At 36.2% G+C, this 14,726-nt stretch overlaps 7 protein-coding genes across 7 annotated transcripts; 2 read left to right on the plus strand and 5 right to left on the minus strand.

Moving 5' to 3' along the window:
- Positions 1-273: 273 nt before the first annotated feature.
- Positions 274-641, minus strand: MONOS_17314 (uncharacterized protein; the record flags this gene model as incomplete). The annotated part of the gene is made up of 2 exons (XM_067870224.1): positions 274-431; positions 491-641. 2 exons carry the CDS (start codon positions 639-641, stop codon positions 274-276), a joined length of 309 nt encoding a protein of 102 aa, XP_067731194.1.
- A 376-nt stretch (positions 642-1,017) lies between these two features.
- MONOS_13922 (uncharacterized protein) lies at positions 1,018-1,329 on the minus strand (the record flags this gene model as incomplete). The annotated part of the gene is made up of 1 exon (XM_067866673.1): positions 1,018-1,329. The coding sequence occupies one exon, from the start codon at positions 1,327-1,329 to the stop codon at positions 1,018-1,020; it is 312 nt and encodes a 103-aa protein (XP_067731195.1).
- A 4,394-nt stretch (positions 1,330-5,723) lies between these two features.
- Positions 5,724-6,433, plus strand: MONOS_13921 (uncharacterized protein; the record flags this gene model as incomplete). The annotated part of the gene is made up of 2 exons (XM_067866672.1): positions 5,724-5,730; positions 5,832-6,433. The coding sequence occupies 2 exons, from the start codon at positions 5,724-5,726 to the stop codon at positions 6,431-6,433; spliced, it is 609 nt and encodes a 202-aa protein (XP_067731196.1).
- A 268-nt stretch (positions 6,434-6,701) lies between these two features.
- Positions 6,702-7,397, minus strand: MONOS_13920 (uncharacterized protein; the record flags this gene model as incomplete). Its single annotated transcript, XM_067866671.1, has 1 exon — positions 6,702-7,397. The coding sequence occupies one exon, from the start codon at positions 7,395-7,397 to the stop codon at positions 6,702-6,704; it is 696 nt and encodes a 231-aa protein (XP_067731197.1).
- A 166-nt stretch (positions 7,398-7,563) lies between these two features.
- MONOS_13919 (uncharacterized protein) lies at positions 7,564-8,566 on the minus strand (the record flags this gene model as incomplete). The annotated part of the gene is made up of 3 exons (XM_067866669.1): positions 7,564-8,000; positions 8,369-8,490; positions 8,562-8,566. 3 exons carry the CDS (start codon positions 8,564-8,566, stop codon positions 7,564-7,566), a joined length of 564 nt encoding a protein of 187 aa, XP_067731198.1.
- A 1,699-nt stretch (positions 8,567-10,265) lies between these two features.
- On the plus strand, positions 10,266-11,268 carry MONOS_13918 (uncharacterized protein; the record flags this gene model as incomplete). Its single annotated transcript, XM_067866668.1, has 3 exons — positions 10,266-10,307; positions 10,408-10,603; positions 10,670-11,268. The coding sequence occupies 3 exons, from the start codon at positions 10,266-10,268 to the stop codon at positions 11,266-11,268; spliced, it is 837 nt and encodes a 278-aa protein (XP_067731199.1).
- A 13-nt stretch (positions 11,269-11,281) lies between these two features.
- Positions 11,282-12,755, minus strand: MONOS_13917 (uncharacterized protein; the record flags this gene model as incomplete). Its single annotated transcript, XM_067866667.1, has 3 exons — positions 11,282-11,415; positions 11,855-12,128; positions 12,336-12,755. 3 exons carry the CDS (start codon positions 12,753-12,755, stop codon positions 11,282-11,284), a joined length of 828 nt encoding a protein of 275 aa, XP_067731200.1.
- Positions 12,756-14,726: the final 1,971 nt, after the last annotated feature.

Here is a 14,726-nt window from a genome sequence, read left to right on the forward strand (position 1 = left end):
TCCATCATTCTTCACTTCTCTTTTGTGCTCCGACATTTCACAAAGGAACAGTTCAGCACACTCATTCTCTTTTCGGCTCCTTCCATCTTCATCACACTCTCATTCCCCAAAACCGAGATATTCACTCCCTCAACCATCGTCATCTCAACTTGCACACTCCCTCCGACACAAATCAAACCACATTCACTCATTACATCCCAAACTCCAATCTCACTCATCGAAACCTTTCCCTCTTATGTCATTGATAGAAGTTGTTCTGTGGTGTGAATCCCCTCAAATGCTGTTTCTGTCATCTTCAGCTCTCCACTCTCCACACTCACAATCCTGCTCTTCATCACTTGCCCTTTCCCACCTGAGCTGAACAAACACTCCGAAATCTCCAATCTCCAATCCTTCTCTTTCACAATGCTTTCCCCATCCCACCCAAACATCTACCCAAACGCAAATACACATCTCTCCACAACACACTCATCAACAAAAACAATCACACTTCCTCCATTCATTTCATCTTCTTCAATCATTGCATTGAAATGAATGGTTGCCTGCGCTCTCTTCAATGATTTCACATTCAAATCTCCAATCTCACATACTCCCCCAATCGGACATTCTCCATCAATCAGAATCATATTCGTAACACTCATTTCAATATGTCAAACTCCCGAGCAAATGATTTTCGTTCTTCTCCCGTGCATCGCACTATCTGTTATCTCTCCACTGTGCGATACAGACGTTGCAATGCGAGCTAAGCCTGTTGAAAACATCAAATAAACCTTTATCCCCGTTCCATTTCCATTCACACACTCACACCCTTCAATTGTTGTATTTTTCACCACAAATGTCTCTCCTGCCTTCACACTTTTTTGTCATCACAACTCCATCACATGTTGTCCGATTCACATTTCGAATTGTCAAATTCCCCAGTAAACTTTCTCCTGAAAACTGTTCTGCTGTGATGGATCGGCTAACAGAAGTTGATTCACATTTTCATTTTTTTATCTCAACGTCATCCATCTTCAGCTACCTCAATGCAACTTCAAATACAGGTGCTGTTATAACACTTCCTCCAATTGCTCCTGAGATCACCACATCCTTCAGCGAAAGAGTCCTGTTCCCCACATCCATAACAAACACACCTGACGATGAGATCCTTGCCGTGTTGTAATCCATTCTATTTCCTCCAGTTCTATCAACAATCACATTTCTTCTTATTGAACACAAACGCACAAGCAGTGCAATTTTATCTCCTTCATTCCCATTTTCATTCCCATTCTTCTTCAGCACATATGATGGAATTGTCAGTGGAGTGGAAAAATTCCAATGAGTTTGCATTCACTTTTGATCCCAACAACATGTCACTATCATCTTATTAAAAACATATTTCAAAAAAATAATATTCAATTGAAATATATCTTCCTAAACTTTATTCTATCATCAATGATCCTCCTTCGTTGCTCATCTTCGACTTTTACCCTTTTATCCGGCTTCCATTCGTTGCACCCCCTTCTCTTGCACTCCATCCAAACAGTACTACCACTTCTTCTCTTTTTTCTTCACATCAAATCTTCAATTCCTCATATTGTAACCTATCAAATGAACTTGAAAGACAAATAATTCCTCATTTGAACAATTCATTTTTCATCAAAAAAAACAAACTTTTATTTTGTTCATTGTTTTTGTTTCTTAATATCGGGATTTTTTGCATTATCAATGTTAAACTCTGCAATATTGGTTCATTTAATGATATAATGATCGTTCCTGATTCAATAAAACATTAATATACAAACAAAAAGAAAATTTTTGAAAGAAAAATGCAAAAAAAATATTTTTTTGATAAAAAGAATCAACAAATAGCATTTGGATTCCGTTGCAAACAAATTTGAATTCAACATCTGGTGGCTAATAAACATAAAGGTTGTTTAAAACATGTAAGTCGAATTAAAAAAAGGAGCTGTTGTCAACATTGAACAAGTGCGCATATAATAGTGTGCTTTAATTTACATATAAAAGAAAACGAATTACACACTTTTAGGTTCTATTTTAACCAAAACAGCATATTCAAGTTTTCCAGATATTTAAAATTTATTGTGGGTTAGATCAAAGATATTTAATTAAATTTTTTATTTATGATTTATATTTTTAATGATGAAAATTAACAAATAAAATAAGTCTATATAATAATGCAAACACTTCTGATGTGTAAAAATCACGTTTTCTTTAAAATTTGAATAATTATTTATGAAATTCATGTTTTTATGGGTCATTTTTCAAAAATCATTTTTTTCAACAATAAAAATTTTTTTCGAAAAATCGGTCCATAAAAAGTTTTTAAATAATTATTATCTATTAATTCGTTATAATTTGAGGGTTTAAAAACGCAAATTGCAAAAGGAACGCGTTTGAACCTATGCCGAGAATTCACTGTTACTCTTGAAAGAAAAAGATCACAAGAATTAATATTAGAATTACTAAGTTTTAAAAGATACTCTTCGATTTGAGGAGATACAAGAATAAAAGATTTCGTATCTTTGATAGGAAAGCTGAGCGCGACAAGATTTATTAACCTTGAAGCGTCTTTTCTCCTTCCAGTGCTTCATAAGCTCCTGAACATGATTGTGAAGAGAATGGGATGGAATGGGAGCATGAAGATCAACCAATCAATTGTTGTCAGTCTTCGGAAATGAATATGGAGATTGACATAGAACATGCTTCGGAATAGGTGTATAAAAGGTTCTTTTCCAATTCTTGATTATTCATTAAAACATTATGATAAATAAAAAGTGGAATTAATAATAAATCATTTGTATGGACTGGAATTTTGAAATTATTTTAAATCCTTGAGAAAAAACAAATTTTAAAATGACCAATAAATAAGTGTATTTTTCCAAAAAAATATTTAAAACAAGATAATTTTGAAACAAAAAGTTGATGAAATGTTATTAATTGTGATATTGTCCTATTTTTATAATAAAAATTTGAGAAATAAAACATAAAAATAAATAAATAAATAAATAAAAATATTTTGTTCAATCTTTCCATTATATTTTAAATATACAAAATATTCGAATTTGCTTTCTATCGTTAAAAATTGGACACCAGTCTGCGAGCATAAGACAAATCAAATGGGACAAAATATTTCACTTCAGGCATTTTCATTGAAAAATTATATACTTTTCATTGACTTTTTGTGTACAAAAAAAATAATAAAAATGGGTTCATTTTTTGACATACATAGATACTCACATAACTTTTTGTTATAACATCTATGACGACTCTCTGCAGATAAGAAAATTCAATTTATGTTGAAATCTGAGAATGATTAATAATGTTAAAAGTGAAACAGTTTTATCAGAGCTTAGTGCAAAAAAAGCTTGAAATTTTGTATTTTTCCCCGTATGTTTTTAAATATTATTTAAGTGTGCACCGAATGATTATTATAATTTCATTCAATTCTTTATGAATTTTGATAATGATATTTAAGCTGATTATTTTTGTGCAATGGGAGTACATACACATAAATCCATGGTGTTAATGATAAAGAAGCATATGATACACTTGTGTATGCATTCATTTCAATAATTAACATTGTTTTATCAAATTTTAAGACAAAACACAAAATATATGGGTATTTTTTTATGAAAAGTCACAAAATATTAATTGATCTGAAAATCAGATCATAAATGATCAGTAAATGTTGATCATTCCGTTACCAAAATAAAATATTTATTATCAAACAAATGCAATTTGATACTTATTCTCAAAGCAGAAAATCTCAAATTTGTCAAGAACTGAAAAAATATTTGAACCAGTGTTCAAATAACACAGAGAATCAACTAATATTATATTTCTTAAACCATTCTAATAACGGAAAGAAAATAAAGCAATCATTCATTGAGTGTTTGAATGGTATTGTATTATCATTGTTTTTCTTAATTATAAAAAAAGTTTGTTTTTATTTGCAAAAGAAAAATATACCAAAGTTCTGTTTCATTGTGGAATTTAATACGATTTACTAAATAAAAAAGACAAAGTTTTGCTCTTGCAAACATTTTTGAAAGTTGTGGAGGAGCAAGAGCTGTTTCAAGCGGGGTGGAGTTGCACAAAGAACAACATTGTTCATGCCAAAAGAATGTTGAAACGTCATGATTATGGAGTGATTCGTTCATCAAAGCCCTATACGCCAACTGCTCGAAAACGTTTATATATATTCTATATTTAACCTTTTTTAAAATTTTTTGAAGCAATGACTCATTTCAATTTTTCGTTTTGTGAATGGTGGCTTCGAAAACACGCCACAGAATGTTGCATAAAGAAAAGGAAAAAACGAAATTCTATTATTGAAGAATTATCTGAAGATGATATGGTGTTTCTGAATACAAAGAAAGAAAAAGAAATACCAAATATTACTTCTCCAAACTTGATGGAATATGATAATCATTCTCTTAATATTAAAAAGAACTCCATTGGAGAAAACAAACGAAATATTTCATTAAATTCCAAAGAAGAACTTGAATCAAATCAATACAAATCAAAAACAAATTTCTCACAAGAACATATAGATTACATTACAATTATTAACAATAAACAGTTATCAAATGTTCAATTTGGCATATCAAAAACATTAATAAGTCTAAATAAAAAAAGAAATCAATAGAAAAACTCTTCATCGAAGTGTCGACTTTCATCTTCCACTGAATATCCATCTGCCGCCTCTCGCGCCATGTCTTCCGCCTCTTCAAGCAGCGCTGCAAGTTCCAGCTGCTCGTCTGATTCAATTATCCGAACTTCTTTAATTCATGTACTGACTGAAACAAATAACGGAAATACATTTGATGATACAAATATTTTAAATAATATTCATATGAATGTGACAAATGAAAACTCTATCGAGAAAACATTACATTTATCAAAAATCGAAACAAAAAATTCTAAAATGAAAAAGAAGATGATGTCCTCATTTTTGAAAGAATCTTCAAACGATATAATTGATCAAACTTTGAAAAACGAAGATGAAAAATGGTTTGAGAATGAAATACGTATAATTAATGGATCCAAATATTCGCTTTGGAAGCAAATGGTGAAGGAAATTGATGTTAAACTTAGCTATTCACACTTTTATACACTTTCAAAAAATTTAAGAAAATCAAAAAGAAGAACTGATGTGTGTAATTTGTGTGCTCGAAGAGAAATGTTAACGAAGATTCAAAGAATCAGACATTTAACGTTGAAGGAAAGGGAAGAAAAAAGATTATTAGAAATTCATCAAATAATCCAGAACAAACAGAGAAATTATTATCATAAATGTATTGAAGAACTTTCATTCGGACAAACAATTGTTATTCTCGATTACAAACAAAACTGGTGCCTCCCAATAAAACAATCCCAGGTGAGCAGAGATTTTTATGAAAAGAAAGAAGTTTCTCACCTGGGAGTTGTTATTTATCAATCACAACACAAAAGAAATAGCAAATCAAGTTTCCACTTTTTTTCAGAAGTGCTTTCCAAGGACAGTCGATATTCTATCGACTGCCTTGAAAATGCACTTGACTTCTCTCTTAAGTCATCATGTTCAAACCTATCACTCAACGAATGGACCGACTGCGGTCCTCATTTCAGAAACGGTTCATTTCTTCATTTCATCCTCCATCCTTCATCTTTTGTTATTCAAAAATTCTCATCCACTTCGCTTTCCTTCTTTTCAGAAGGACACGGAAAAAGCGAGGTTGATGGAGAGTTTGGTGTCCTCTCGAGAGAAGCACAGAACTCTCGAGAGGACATCTCATCTGTTGATGAGCTAATCTCTTTTTTCAAAAAAAGATTTAACTCATCAACAGATGAGATAGGAAGTGCCTCAATCAATAGGCACTTCCTCCCATACACCCCTAGGCTTCAAGTGAGAGTCTCACCGAAGCTGAGGGTGAAAGAGTTGAAGAAGAATCTTTTATGGAGCAGCGAAGAAGGAAGGATTTTCGCTGCTCCATTCAACGAAGAAGAAAATACAAGATGGAGTGAAGTGAGGGTTGCTGTTTCTTTCGAAAGAGCGAAGAAACAAGCAACAAGCAAGATATACTCTTGCCTCTCTTCTCCAATTGGAAAGCAAACACTTTCACTTATTTTGGGAAGATGGGAAGAGGAAAAAGACAATCATTCAATATCAGAATTGCTTCCATGCGAAGAAGGAACAGCCGAAGGAACAGCCGAAGGAACAGCCGAAGAAACAGCCGAAGAAACAGCCGAAGAAACAGCCGAAGAAACAGCCGAAGAAACAGATAATTTTGATAATAAACCAAGACGCACTTATTCTCAATATGTTTGCCAATGGGATGTTGAAGACGAAGAAAGAAGGAAGGAAGCTATAGTTCTCATTGAGGAAGAAGGCAATGTTGAAGAGATAAGTGGAACGATAATAAGTGACAATGATGATGCTAATTTTTAAATAAATCTGAACTTTGAATTAAAAGAGAAGTGTGAAGATAATGCTTGTCTCCAAACATTTTGAATATTCAAAATCTTTGTGACATATTTTCAAAACGTTCTTTTTCTCAACTTCTCTTTCAGCTCAAATCCATTGCTCCTCCAGCGGCATCTCCATCGTCACCATCTCAAATGCTTTCGAATCTTTTCTCACTCAGTCATTCACTAACTCCCTCAAATTATCTGCTTCATTCTTGACTTTTCTGCACAAAACAACATACAAAACAAATTCAACGAAAGCAATCAGAAATATTTTCAACATTGATTCCAAAGCTTTCGCATTTAATTTTCTCGTGCAATACATTTCTTTCAGATGCAAAATGAGACGCATTCAGATTGTTGATGGACATTTTCCCTCTCTCCAAACGAGCAATCCCGAAGCTCGACAGAAAAGTCAGATAAGAAAATGTTATGCTCTCAAGATGGATTTCTCCACCTTCTCCTACAGCAATCCACAATTTCCCAGTCTCTTCAGAGCCTTCGCTTCCTCCAAATTCACAATTCAATATTGTTACTCGTCCCCCATTCATCCGAATAACGCCAACATCACCTTCTGCCGGAGAGGTAGGAAGTTTGAAAACAAGTCTGTTGAGCAGAAGCACTGTCGGTGTGAGGCCATCAACCACATTGAAGAAACCCTTGCTTTCTGTTCTCAGTTCTGATTTAGAAGCAACTCCGCGGATTGTGAGCGATTTACCATCTCTTCTCATCTCTCCAGAAACCCAGTTGTAGTTGTTGATCTGAACAGTTGTCTGATTTTCTTTTAGGTTGCTCATCCCAACTTCCAATCGATCGCATGGATTCGCATCGCTTCCACAGTTCGGCAACGTGCATTTTCCTGACTCAACAAAAATAATATCTCCTGTTCCAGAAAACAGATATTTCTTGATCGAGTAATCAATTTCTGTGCTTTCAACCGAGTCCATAACCCAGAAATATTGCTCTAGCGTGCTCAATTCGTCAATTGTCCCAAACCACAAATCTTCTTTGATCAGCGTTTCTGGATTCCATCAAAGCAGAAATAGGTCATTTTTCTTTGAAGCTAGATTTCTTGTGAACGTGTTTGACTTCATCGAATACTGAACATTCACATCAAATTTCAGATGCAACCCTCCTCCATATCCCTATGCTCCCAGCGCTGCACAGCTCTCCTCCATTCAACACATTGAATGCACCCATCCCTCCAAATGGAACCTCTCCTTGACACATATCTTTTGAAAGCACACAGTTGCTGATCTCCATTCGCTTTCCCTGTCCAATAACGCCTGAAAAGACTGGGCCATTCCCATTGTTGCGAGTAACATTCGACAATTCACTTGAATGTATTATCATTCCGCTTCCTTCCCCAAAAGAAATGACACTGCCACTTTCCAGTGATGAGCCATTGACTGTTAGCTTCTTGATGTCGGTTGAAGATCCATCACTCAAGTGAATAAGCCCATGTGAAGTCTGGCTCTCAATCCCTTCAATAGTGCATCCTGCAATAAATAATAATGTTCCTTGCCCTCTCAGCTCGACTGCAGCAATATCTCCAAAATCAATTCTTTCAGCTCAAATTCAGTTAAATGAATTTCGCCTCCTGTTGCACAAAGAATGCTGAATTGAATTGCATCACTTTCCACTTGCCTTGTCACTGAGCAATTAGCAATGCTCAAAGTTGATTGCTGGCACAGAATCAGACATAATCGAGGTGTTTAAACGAAGCTCGAAGGCATTGAAAAAGTGATATTCGAAATCGAAACATCTGCTGCTGTCTCAATCAATCCATCCCCTTCCCCGCTTCCGTTGCTGCAGACAAAAATGGAAATATCTTTTTTTGAAGCTAAAATGGAAACAGAACACGAGGCAAATCTTATACAGCTATCCAGCTGGAAAGATGGGAGTACTTCAACAACACCTTGCTCTTGCACTGATCCAAATCTCAATTCAACAACTTTGCTGATTGTATGGCAAGGCGCAAATGAAAATCCGCATCCCGAATGATCATATCCTCCATCTGCTTCGCTTCCAACATATCCGCTTCAGAAAATGAAGTTAGAAATACAGTTAAAGGAATCGCACAATCTTAATTGCAGGAGACTCGCTCATACCCCATCAAATCCGTTTTGTTCATCTCCCTCCAAGCTATTTGGAAGTTATCTGCTCGAACTGTCTCAGTCAAGTTGTTGGCATCCACAAATATGTTATTTCCTTTCAACGCTTTGCATTCAAAGAATGTCAGGTTTTTCAGCGAACAAACTCCATTTTTATCTGAAATAAGCAGATATATCCCTCCTCCTAATCCTCTTCCTCTATTTAATTCTTCACAACTTGGTACATTTCAGTTGCTGAATCTGGTGTTGTTCACAGCAACGTTCATATTCCCATGTTTCTGGATAAACAAAGATCCGCCCTTCAGCTCGTTTCCGTTTTCGCATGATGAACTTAACTTGCACCCATCGATCACAATCTCGGAGTTTCCTCTATTCCCATATGCACTGAACAGTTCACCATTTCCGTTCTTCGCGTCATTTTGATGGAAAAAACAATATCTTATCTAGTGAGTCTGAACAGCTTGTTCCGAAAGTCCACTGAAGTTTATTCCTGCTCCTCCTAAAATTGTTGAATTTGTAAATATTCCATTCACTGTGTTCAAGATAATCATATTTTCTGTGATCAAAAGTGCTGAAAGGTTAATACTCGGCAAAGCGAAATTAGATTATATGTAACCAGAAGAATTTCCATCCCAATTTTTTAACAAAACGAGAGTTTGAAAAAATGAAGGTTCCTGATGACCGAAGATATTTCAGACGTAAGAAACACACCATTCCATAAGAATGTGAAATTGAGCAATTTTCAAAAGCAAGTTCTTTGTATTGTTCATTTTTCATATGATCAACTCGGTAAATCGCTTCTCCACGATTTGCGCAACACTTGCTGAAATTTGATGAAATCAATATTTGTTTTTTTCCAAATTTGAAAAATGGAAATCTCCTCCATGAATAAGCTCTTCATTTTCAATTGCGCTTATTCAGTCAAATAAACTATAACGAATATTGATTGATGCACCATGTGTAGAAGCGGCAATAATACTCTCAGATTCTTGTGGGTGTATGTTTCCCGCTTATTCCACAAAAATAAAAGTTCTCCCGTATCAAGAAGGTTTTTTCTCCCTGGTTGTATTATACTGTTTCTTAATCCAAAAACACTATCACTACTTAAATAACTGCTGTCACTTCACTATGGGAACAAGATTCAGAAATTTTGCATTTTCTAGGATGTTCGTTTTGAAAGAATATACGCAATTTCACTTGTAATATGATAATAAGAATGATTCTTGTATATGTTGAAATAAACTCTGACAGTTCATTTCACAACCAAAAAATTTGTGCAGTATTGTGCTTCTCAATAGTGCTTTTGAACATGTTTTTTATAAAATAAAAATAAGCATAGTAAAAGCTCAATAAACATTTTTTGCTATGATCATAATTAAAATTCAAATTTCTTTATTGTTTAATAATTTTTTGAAAAGAAGAATTTCACAATTATCAAACAAACTTTTCCATGAAAGTTTGTTTGATAATTGTGAAATTCTTCTTTTCAAAAAATTATTAAAACAATAAATTATGTTTCTGTTTTCTTATCAAAATAAAAATTTCAATTTTGCTATGAATTATTGTTTTATTTGCTTAAACTGTTCTGTAACTGCAGATATATAAAATGTTCATAGTTTGTATGGATTCTTTTTCTAGTTAAAAATTGAGATTCGTTAATGAATCAAATTTTTATTTGATAATAATTTTTCATTGCACAGAATGCGCCTGGAATTTCAATTAATGCAAAGAATCCTCCCACAAGTTTGATAAAGATGTTAAACACGCAAATCAAACGGTTTTTATCTATCTTTCATTTAAATGCTATATTATTCTATTAAAATGTTAAATTTCTTTTTTTAAGCTTAGAAAGTTTGCTGCATATTTCAGAGCACATTTTGTGAAATATCCTACAATATGGGACTGCGAAACAGACTCTTTAGAAGAAGAAATGGATATTCAGCTGAATGATGTGAAATACCAGAGTGAGACGCTATTTGTATCTTCTGCTGATAAAAACTGGGAAGACAGCAAGCAATGCGGAGAGTTTCGTTTTCCTTGTGAGTCATTCGATGTTGGAGTGCAATACATCATCCCTTCGCGCAATTCGTAGCTGTTGATATTAGGGGAAATGATCATCAATGGAGAAAGCAGTGCGTTGAATGTTATTGTGCGCTCCCTTGAATCTATTTCATCTGCTTTGGTTCATCTGAACTCAACAATTGTTAGTGACGAGGGAAGCATCATCACAACAACAAAAATTGTTCGGATTGAAAGATTGAAATTCAACTTTGATCAGTCATTATCCTATTCAGGCAGTTCTCTTATCCTTGAAGCAAAAGGCCAGCTCTCTCTTTCATTTGTTGATTTTTCTTCGACATTTGTATCAGAAAACATTGAAGCTGTTGTTATCGATTCATCATTGCTGAGCATCGAAAATGGAATTGTGCATGTTGATAACTGCTCAATAACAATGCTATCATTCAAGAAATCATTGTTTCTGTTTTGTGGAGATGAAATATCATTGATAAATATGAAGCTGGAACAGGTTGAATCAACAAGAAATGTTGTTGAGATTGGGCAATGTGGAAATGCTGTGCTGAATGGAATTGATGCCTATGGAGTGAAATTGTCTGAAGGTTGCATCATTTCGATTGACAGTTCGACATCGGGAAGTGTTTCAGTTGGAAGCTCCTCATTCAAGAACTGCTCGAGAAATTCGTAAGGAGCTTCTGTTCTTAAAGTGTTTCTTCTTCTTCTTCTTCTTCTTCTTCTTCTTCTTCTTCTTCCTTTTCATCTTCCTCTTCCTCCTCTTCCTCCTCTTCTTTTTCATCATCATCTTCTTCTCCTTCTTCTTCTCCTCTTTCTTCTCCTGATTCATTAAACACTCCAATTTCACAACATTTCATTCCAATTTGTTCAAAACAATATTTGTCTAATTATTCTTCACCTTCTTCACCTTCTTATTTTCTGTTATTTACTCAGAAATAAGCAAAAAGAAGACAAAACATTCTCAATGTTAACTATATATTTGTAACTTTCAAAAAATTCTTTGAAAGAAAATGAATGTGAAAAGAAACAAGTGATGGAAGGAGAATGACCTTAATTGATGAAACATAATAAAAATTTAAAGAAAAATTGAAAACAAAAAAATCGATAAGTGAAGAATAGAAGAGAAAAAAGAGAAAGAGGAGTAGGAGGAAGAGGAAGAATAATTAGAAAAAGAATACGAAAAGGAGGATGTCAATGCCAATGAAGAACATGCAAGGCTTTGCTATTAACTCCCTCCTCATGCCACCGTCTGCTGAAACCGCACCACTCGCTGCCCATCCTCCAAAGTAAAATCAAAGCAGATCGCCTTTTTTTGAGTCGTTCCTCCACAGCTTCAGCCACAACAGCCCTCGCAGCAGCTGCACCATCTGGAACAACGCCTCCCGCCATTCTTTCTTCTCCACCACCGATTGTATAATCTCCACTGGTAGCTTCAGCCCAATCCATTCCCCAGCCACCTTCGATGCTGCATAAAGCTCCTGCTTTAAGTTGTCCAGTGCATCTTTCTGTCTTCACAATCTCATTTTTCAAAGACTACAGATGAAAATTTCGCGATCAGCTTCATCACAAACATCCGGAAGCTGCTTCTGCTTTGAAGTTGTTCAGTAAAAGCGATGGAAATACAGATATATCGGTAAATCTCTTTTCCGACTTTATTCCCTCAAACAACGAAAAAACACTTCAATTTTTTCTCGATACAACTTCAAGCACCGTCAAGTTGTTAGGAAAACTGCATTTCACCTCCAGTTTACTCCTTCTGCACAAATTCCCCAAACTGCTCCATCTCAGCAAGTCCTTCCGGAACAGTTCTTCCCCATGCATCCTCGCCAACCGCACTACCTCTTTCTTCAATTTCTCCGAGAATTTCTCCCCCAGTCGTATATGAATAAAGTCCACATGGACCTGCCTTGGAAGCACCATACCTTCCCACCCAGCGCTGCCATTGCCCAGGTCTGCCGCTATCTTGTCTCTAAATATTCCCTGGATCATCGACAGCATCCGTGCCAGCTTCTGTCGCAGCCCTGTCTTTAGCGGCATCAGCAGCATCTGCATCGGAACTGACGACCTCCGCGTTTTAGGCAACCGAAACGCATGCATCGCTTCGTATTCCACATGCACCATCGGAACAGAGACCGTTTTAATCGGATGCTCCATCATCATCTGTACTTCCAGTAAAGATTCACCACCTGTATCAGATTTCTCAACCCCGTTACATTCAACAACTTCACAATCCACTCCGACTCTTCACAGTCTCTGCGGTTAGTCTTCTGCTTAAGAAGCGTATGCAGCCGCTGCACAACACTCGTCTTCCCTTCCTTTTTATTTACTTCTATTGGCACTTCTGTTGACATCCAATCTTCGTCCTTTCTCTTCGGTTCTTTTCACGGCAACACCAGAATCTCACACAGCGCACATGCATCTCTTTCTTCTTCATTTTCACCCTCCTCCGCTTCCTAATGTTCTCCGCCTCCGTTTCTGTTCCTCCTCCTTTTTATCCTCGACCCATCCTTCGCACTGACCCATTTCTCCTCTGTTACACCTTCCCTTCCACTAACAAATATTCCACTCCCCGCCTTCTCTTCCAGCACCTTCACCTACCCAGCCAGATATTCCATTGTCTCTTCATACAACTCCTTCATTTTGATTATCTCATGCTTCTTTTGCGCAATCTCTGACTTCTGCTTCTCAATTGACTCCTTGAACAGCATCTTCTGCTTGCTTGTCGTCAGCACATGCACTTTTCACACAGCCCCAACGGCAGAATCAAGGAAATCAAAGATGGAACCGCCAGCCATACGCATAAATTAATGAAGAAGATATGGAAATTGTAACCCCCCCCCCCAATCCACAAGTTTCCGCTTGCCATCCACGCTCACCACTCCTCTTTGCTGAGCCCAGCACTTCTTCTCCTTCACCTGCTTCACTTCTTTCACCTCTGTGTTGTGCTTCTCGCTCAGCTCCGGAATCTTCCTCTGATTCATCCCAGATGATCTTATCCTTCTCCTTCAGCTGCTCTGCCAGCCCACTCATCCACTTCGCCTCCTTTTCCTTTCCAACTTCTTCTTCTTCTTATCTTTCTTCCGGCAAATTCAGCGCAATCGCTGTAGGCGACAGAACCAGCAGTTCCATCATTGCGCAGAAGAAGAAAAATAGAAAAGAAAACATCTTCATCAACCGAAGAAGACTTAATATCTTACTGAACGCAGATGATGCAACTATTTGATACCCAGAACGATTCCTTGGACAGATCCGATATTTAATTCTCTTCTTGGCAATCATCGAATATGCCAGAGTTAACAACCAAATCGTCCATTCCTTGTTATAGACTCGGCAGATTACACACTTCATTTTCATTTCAATATCAACGGAAAACTTTAATGGATCACAGCATCTTCAATTGCAGCAAACTCGCCTATCGTCTCTCTCTCTGTGTCCGAATTGAAAATAAACATTTTCCCATCAAATGCCAAACGCCAATTCTACACAAGATTTTTCGCTTTTCACTCCTCTCTCTTCAATAAACGATCTTCATCTCTCTTCTTCTCCTCCTTTTCTTCTCTTCTCTCTCCTCCCAAACAGCTTCTCCCCAATAAGCGTGATTCTCATCTCCCCGTCCTATTGTATTATCCTCTTTACAATTGTCTTCCCCACAAACCCCTCCAACTCTACACGCATCTCCTTCTTCTCTCCAATCACTTTTATCATAATATGATTGTCCCGCTTGCTTCCAAACGAATAACAAAAACAAGCGTCACACTCCTTGGATGAGCATGTACACTATGCAAAAATTCATCATCCAAAATCTGTCCTTCCTCTTCCTCTTCTCTGACATCTTCTCTCTCATCTACCAGCTTCTTCCTTTTTTCTCATTCGTAACCTCCTTTGAACTCCATGCCTCAGCCTGTCAACAATCCCCTCTTCTTCAAGGTGCTCTACACTCAAAAAGGAGAGAATAAAAATTGAGTAATAACAGAAACTGATTAACAAGCAAACAAAAAAGAAGAAGAAAAAGCAAAAGCTTACGCAGAAGATGGTTATGAATCAGAACGATAGACAAAGACTGATGCAAAATCAAAATCAACAGTTGTTACAAGCTGTGGAGAAGATGGTGAAGGGGAAGAAAGCCTTTAC

The sequence above is a fragment of the Monocercomonoides exilis genome (assembly GCF_001643675.1).
Source record: "Monocercomonoides exilis strain PA203 chromosome Unknown scaffold12-1864167, whole genome shotgun sequence".
Lineage (NCBI taxonomy): Eukaryota > Preaxostyla > Oxymonadida > Polymastigidae > Monocercomonoides > Monocercomonoides exilis.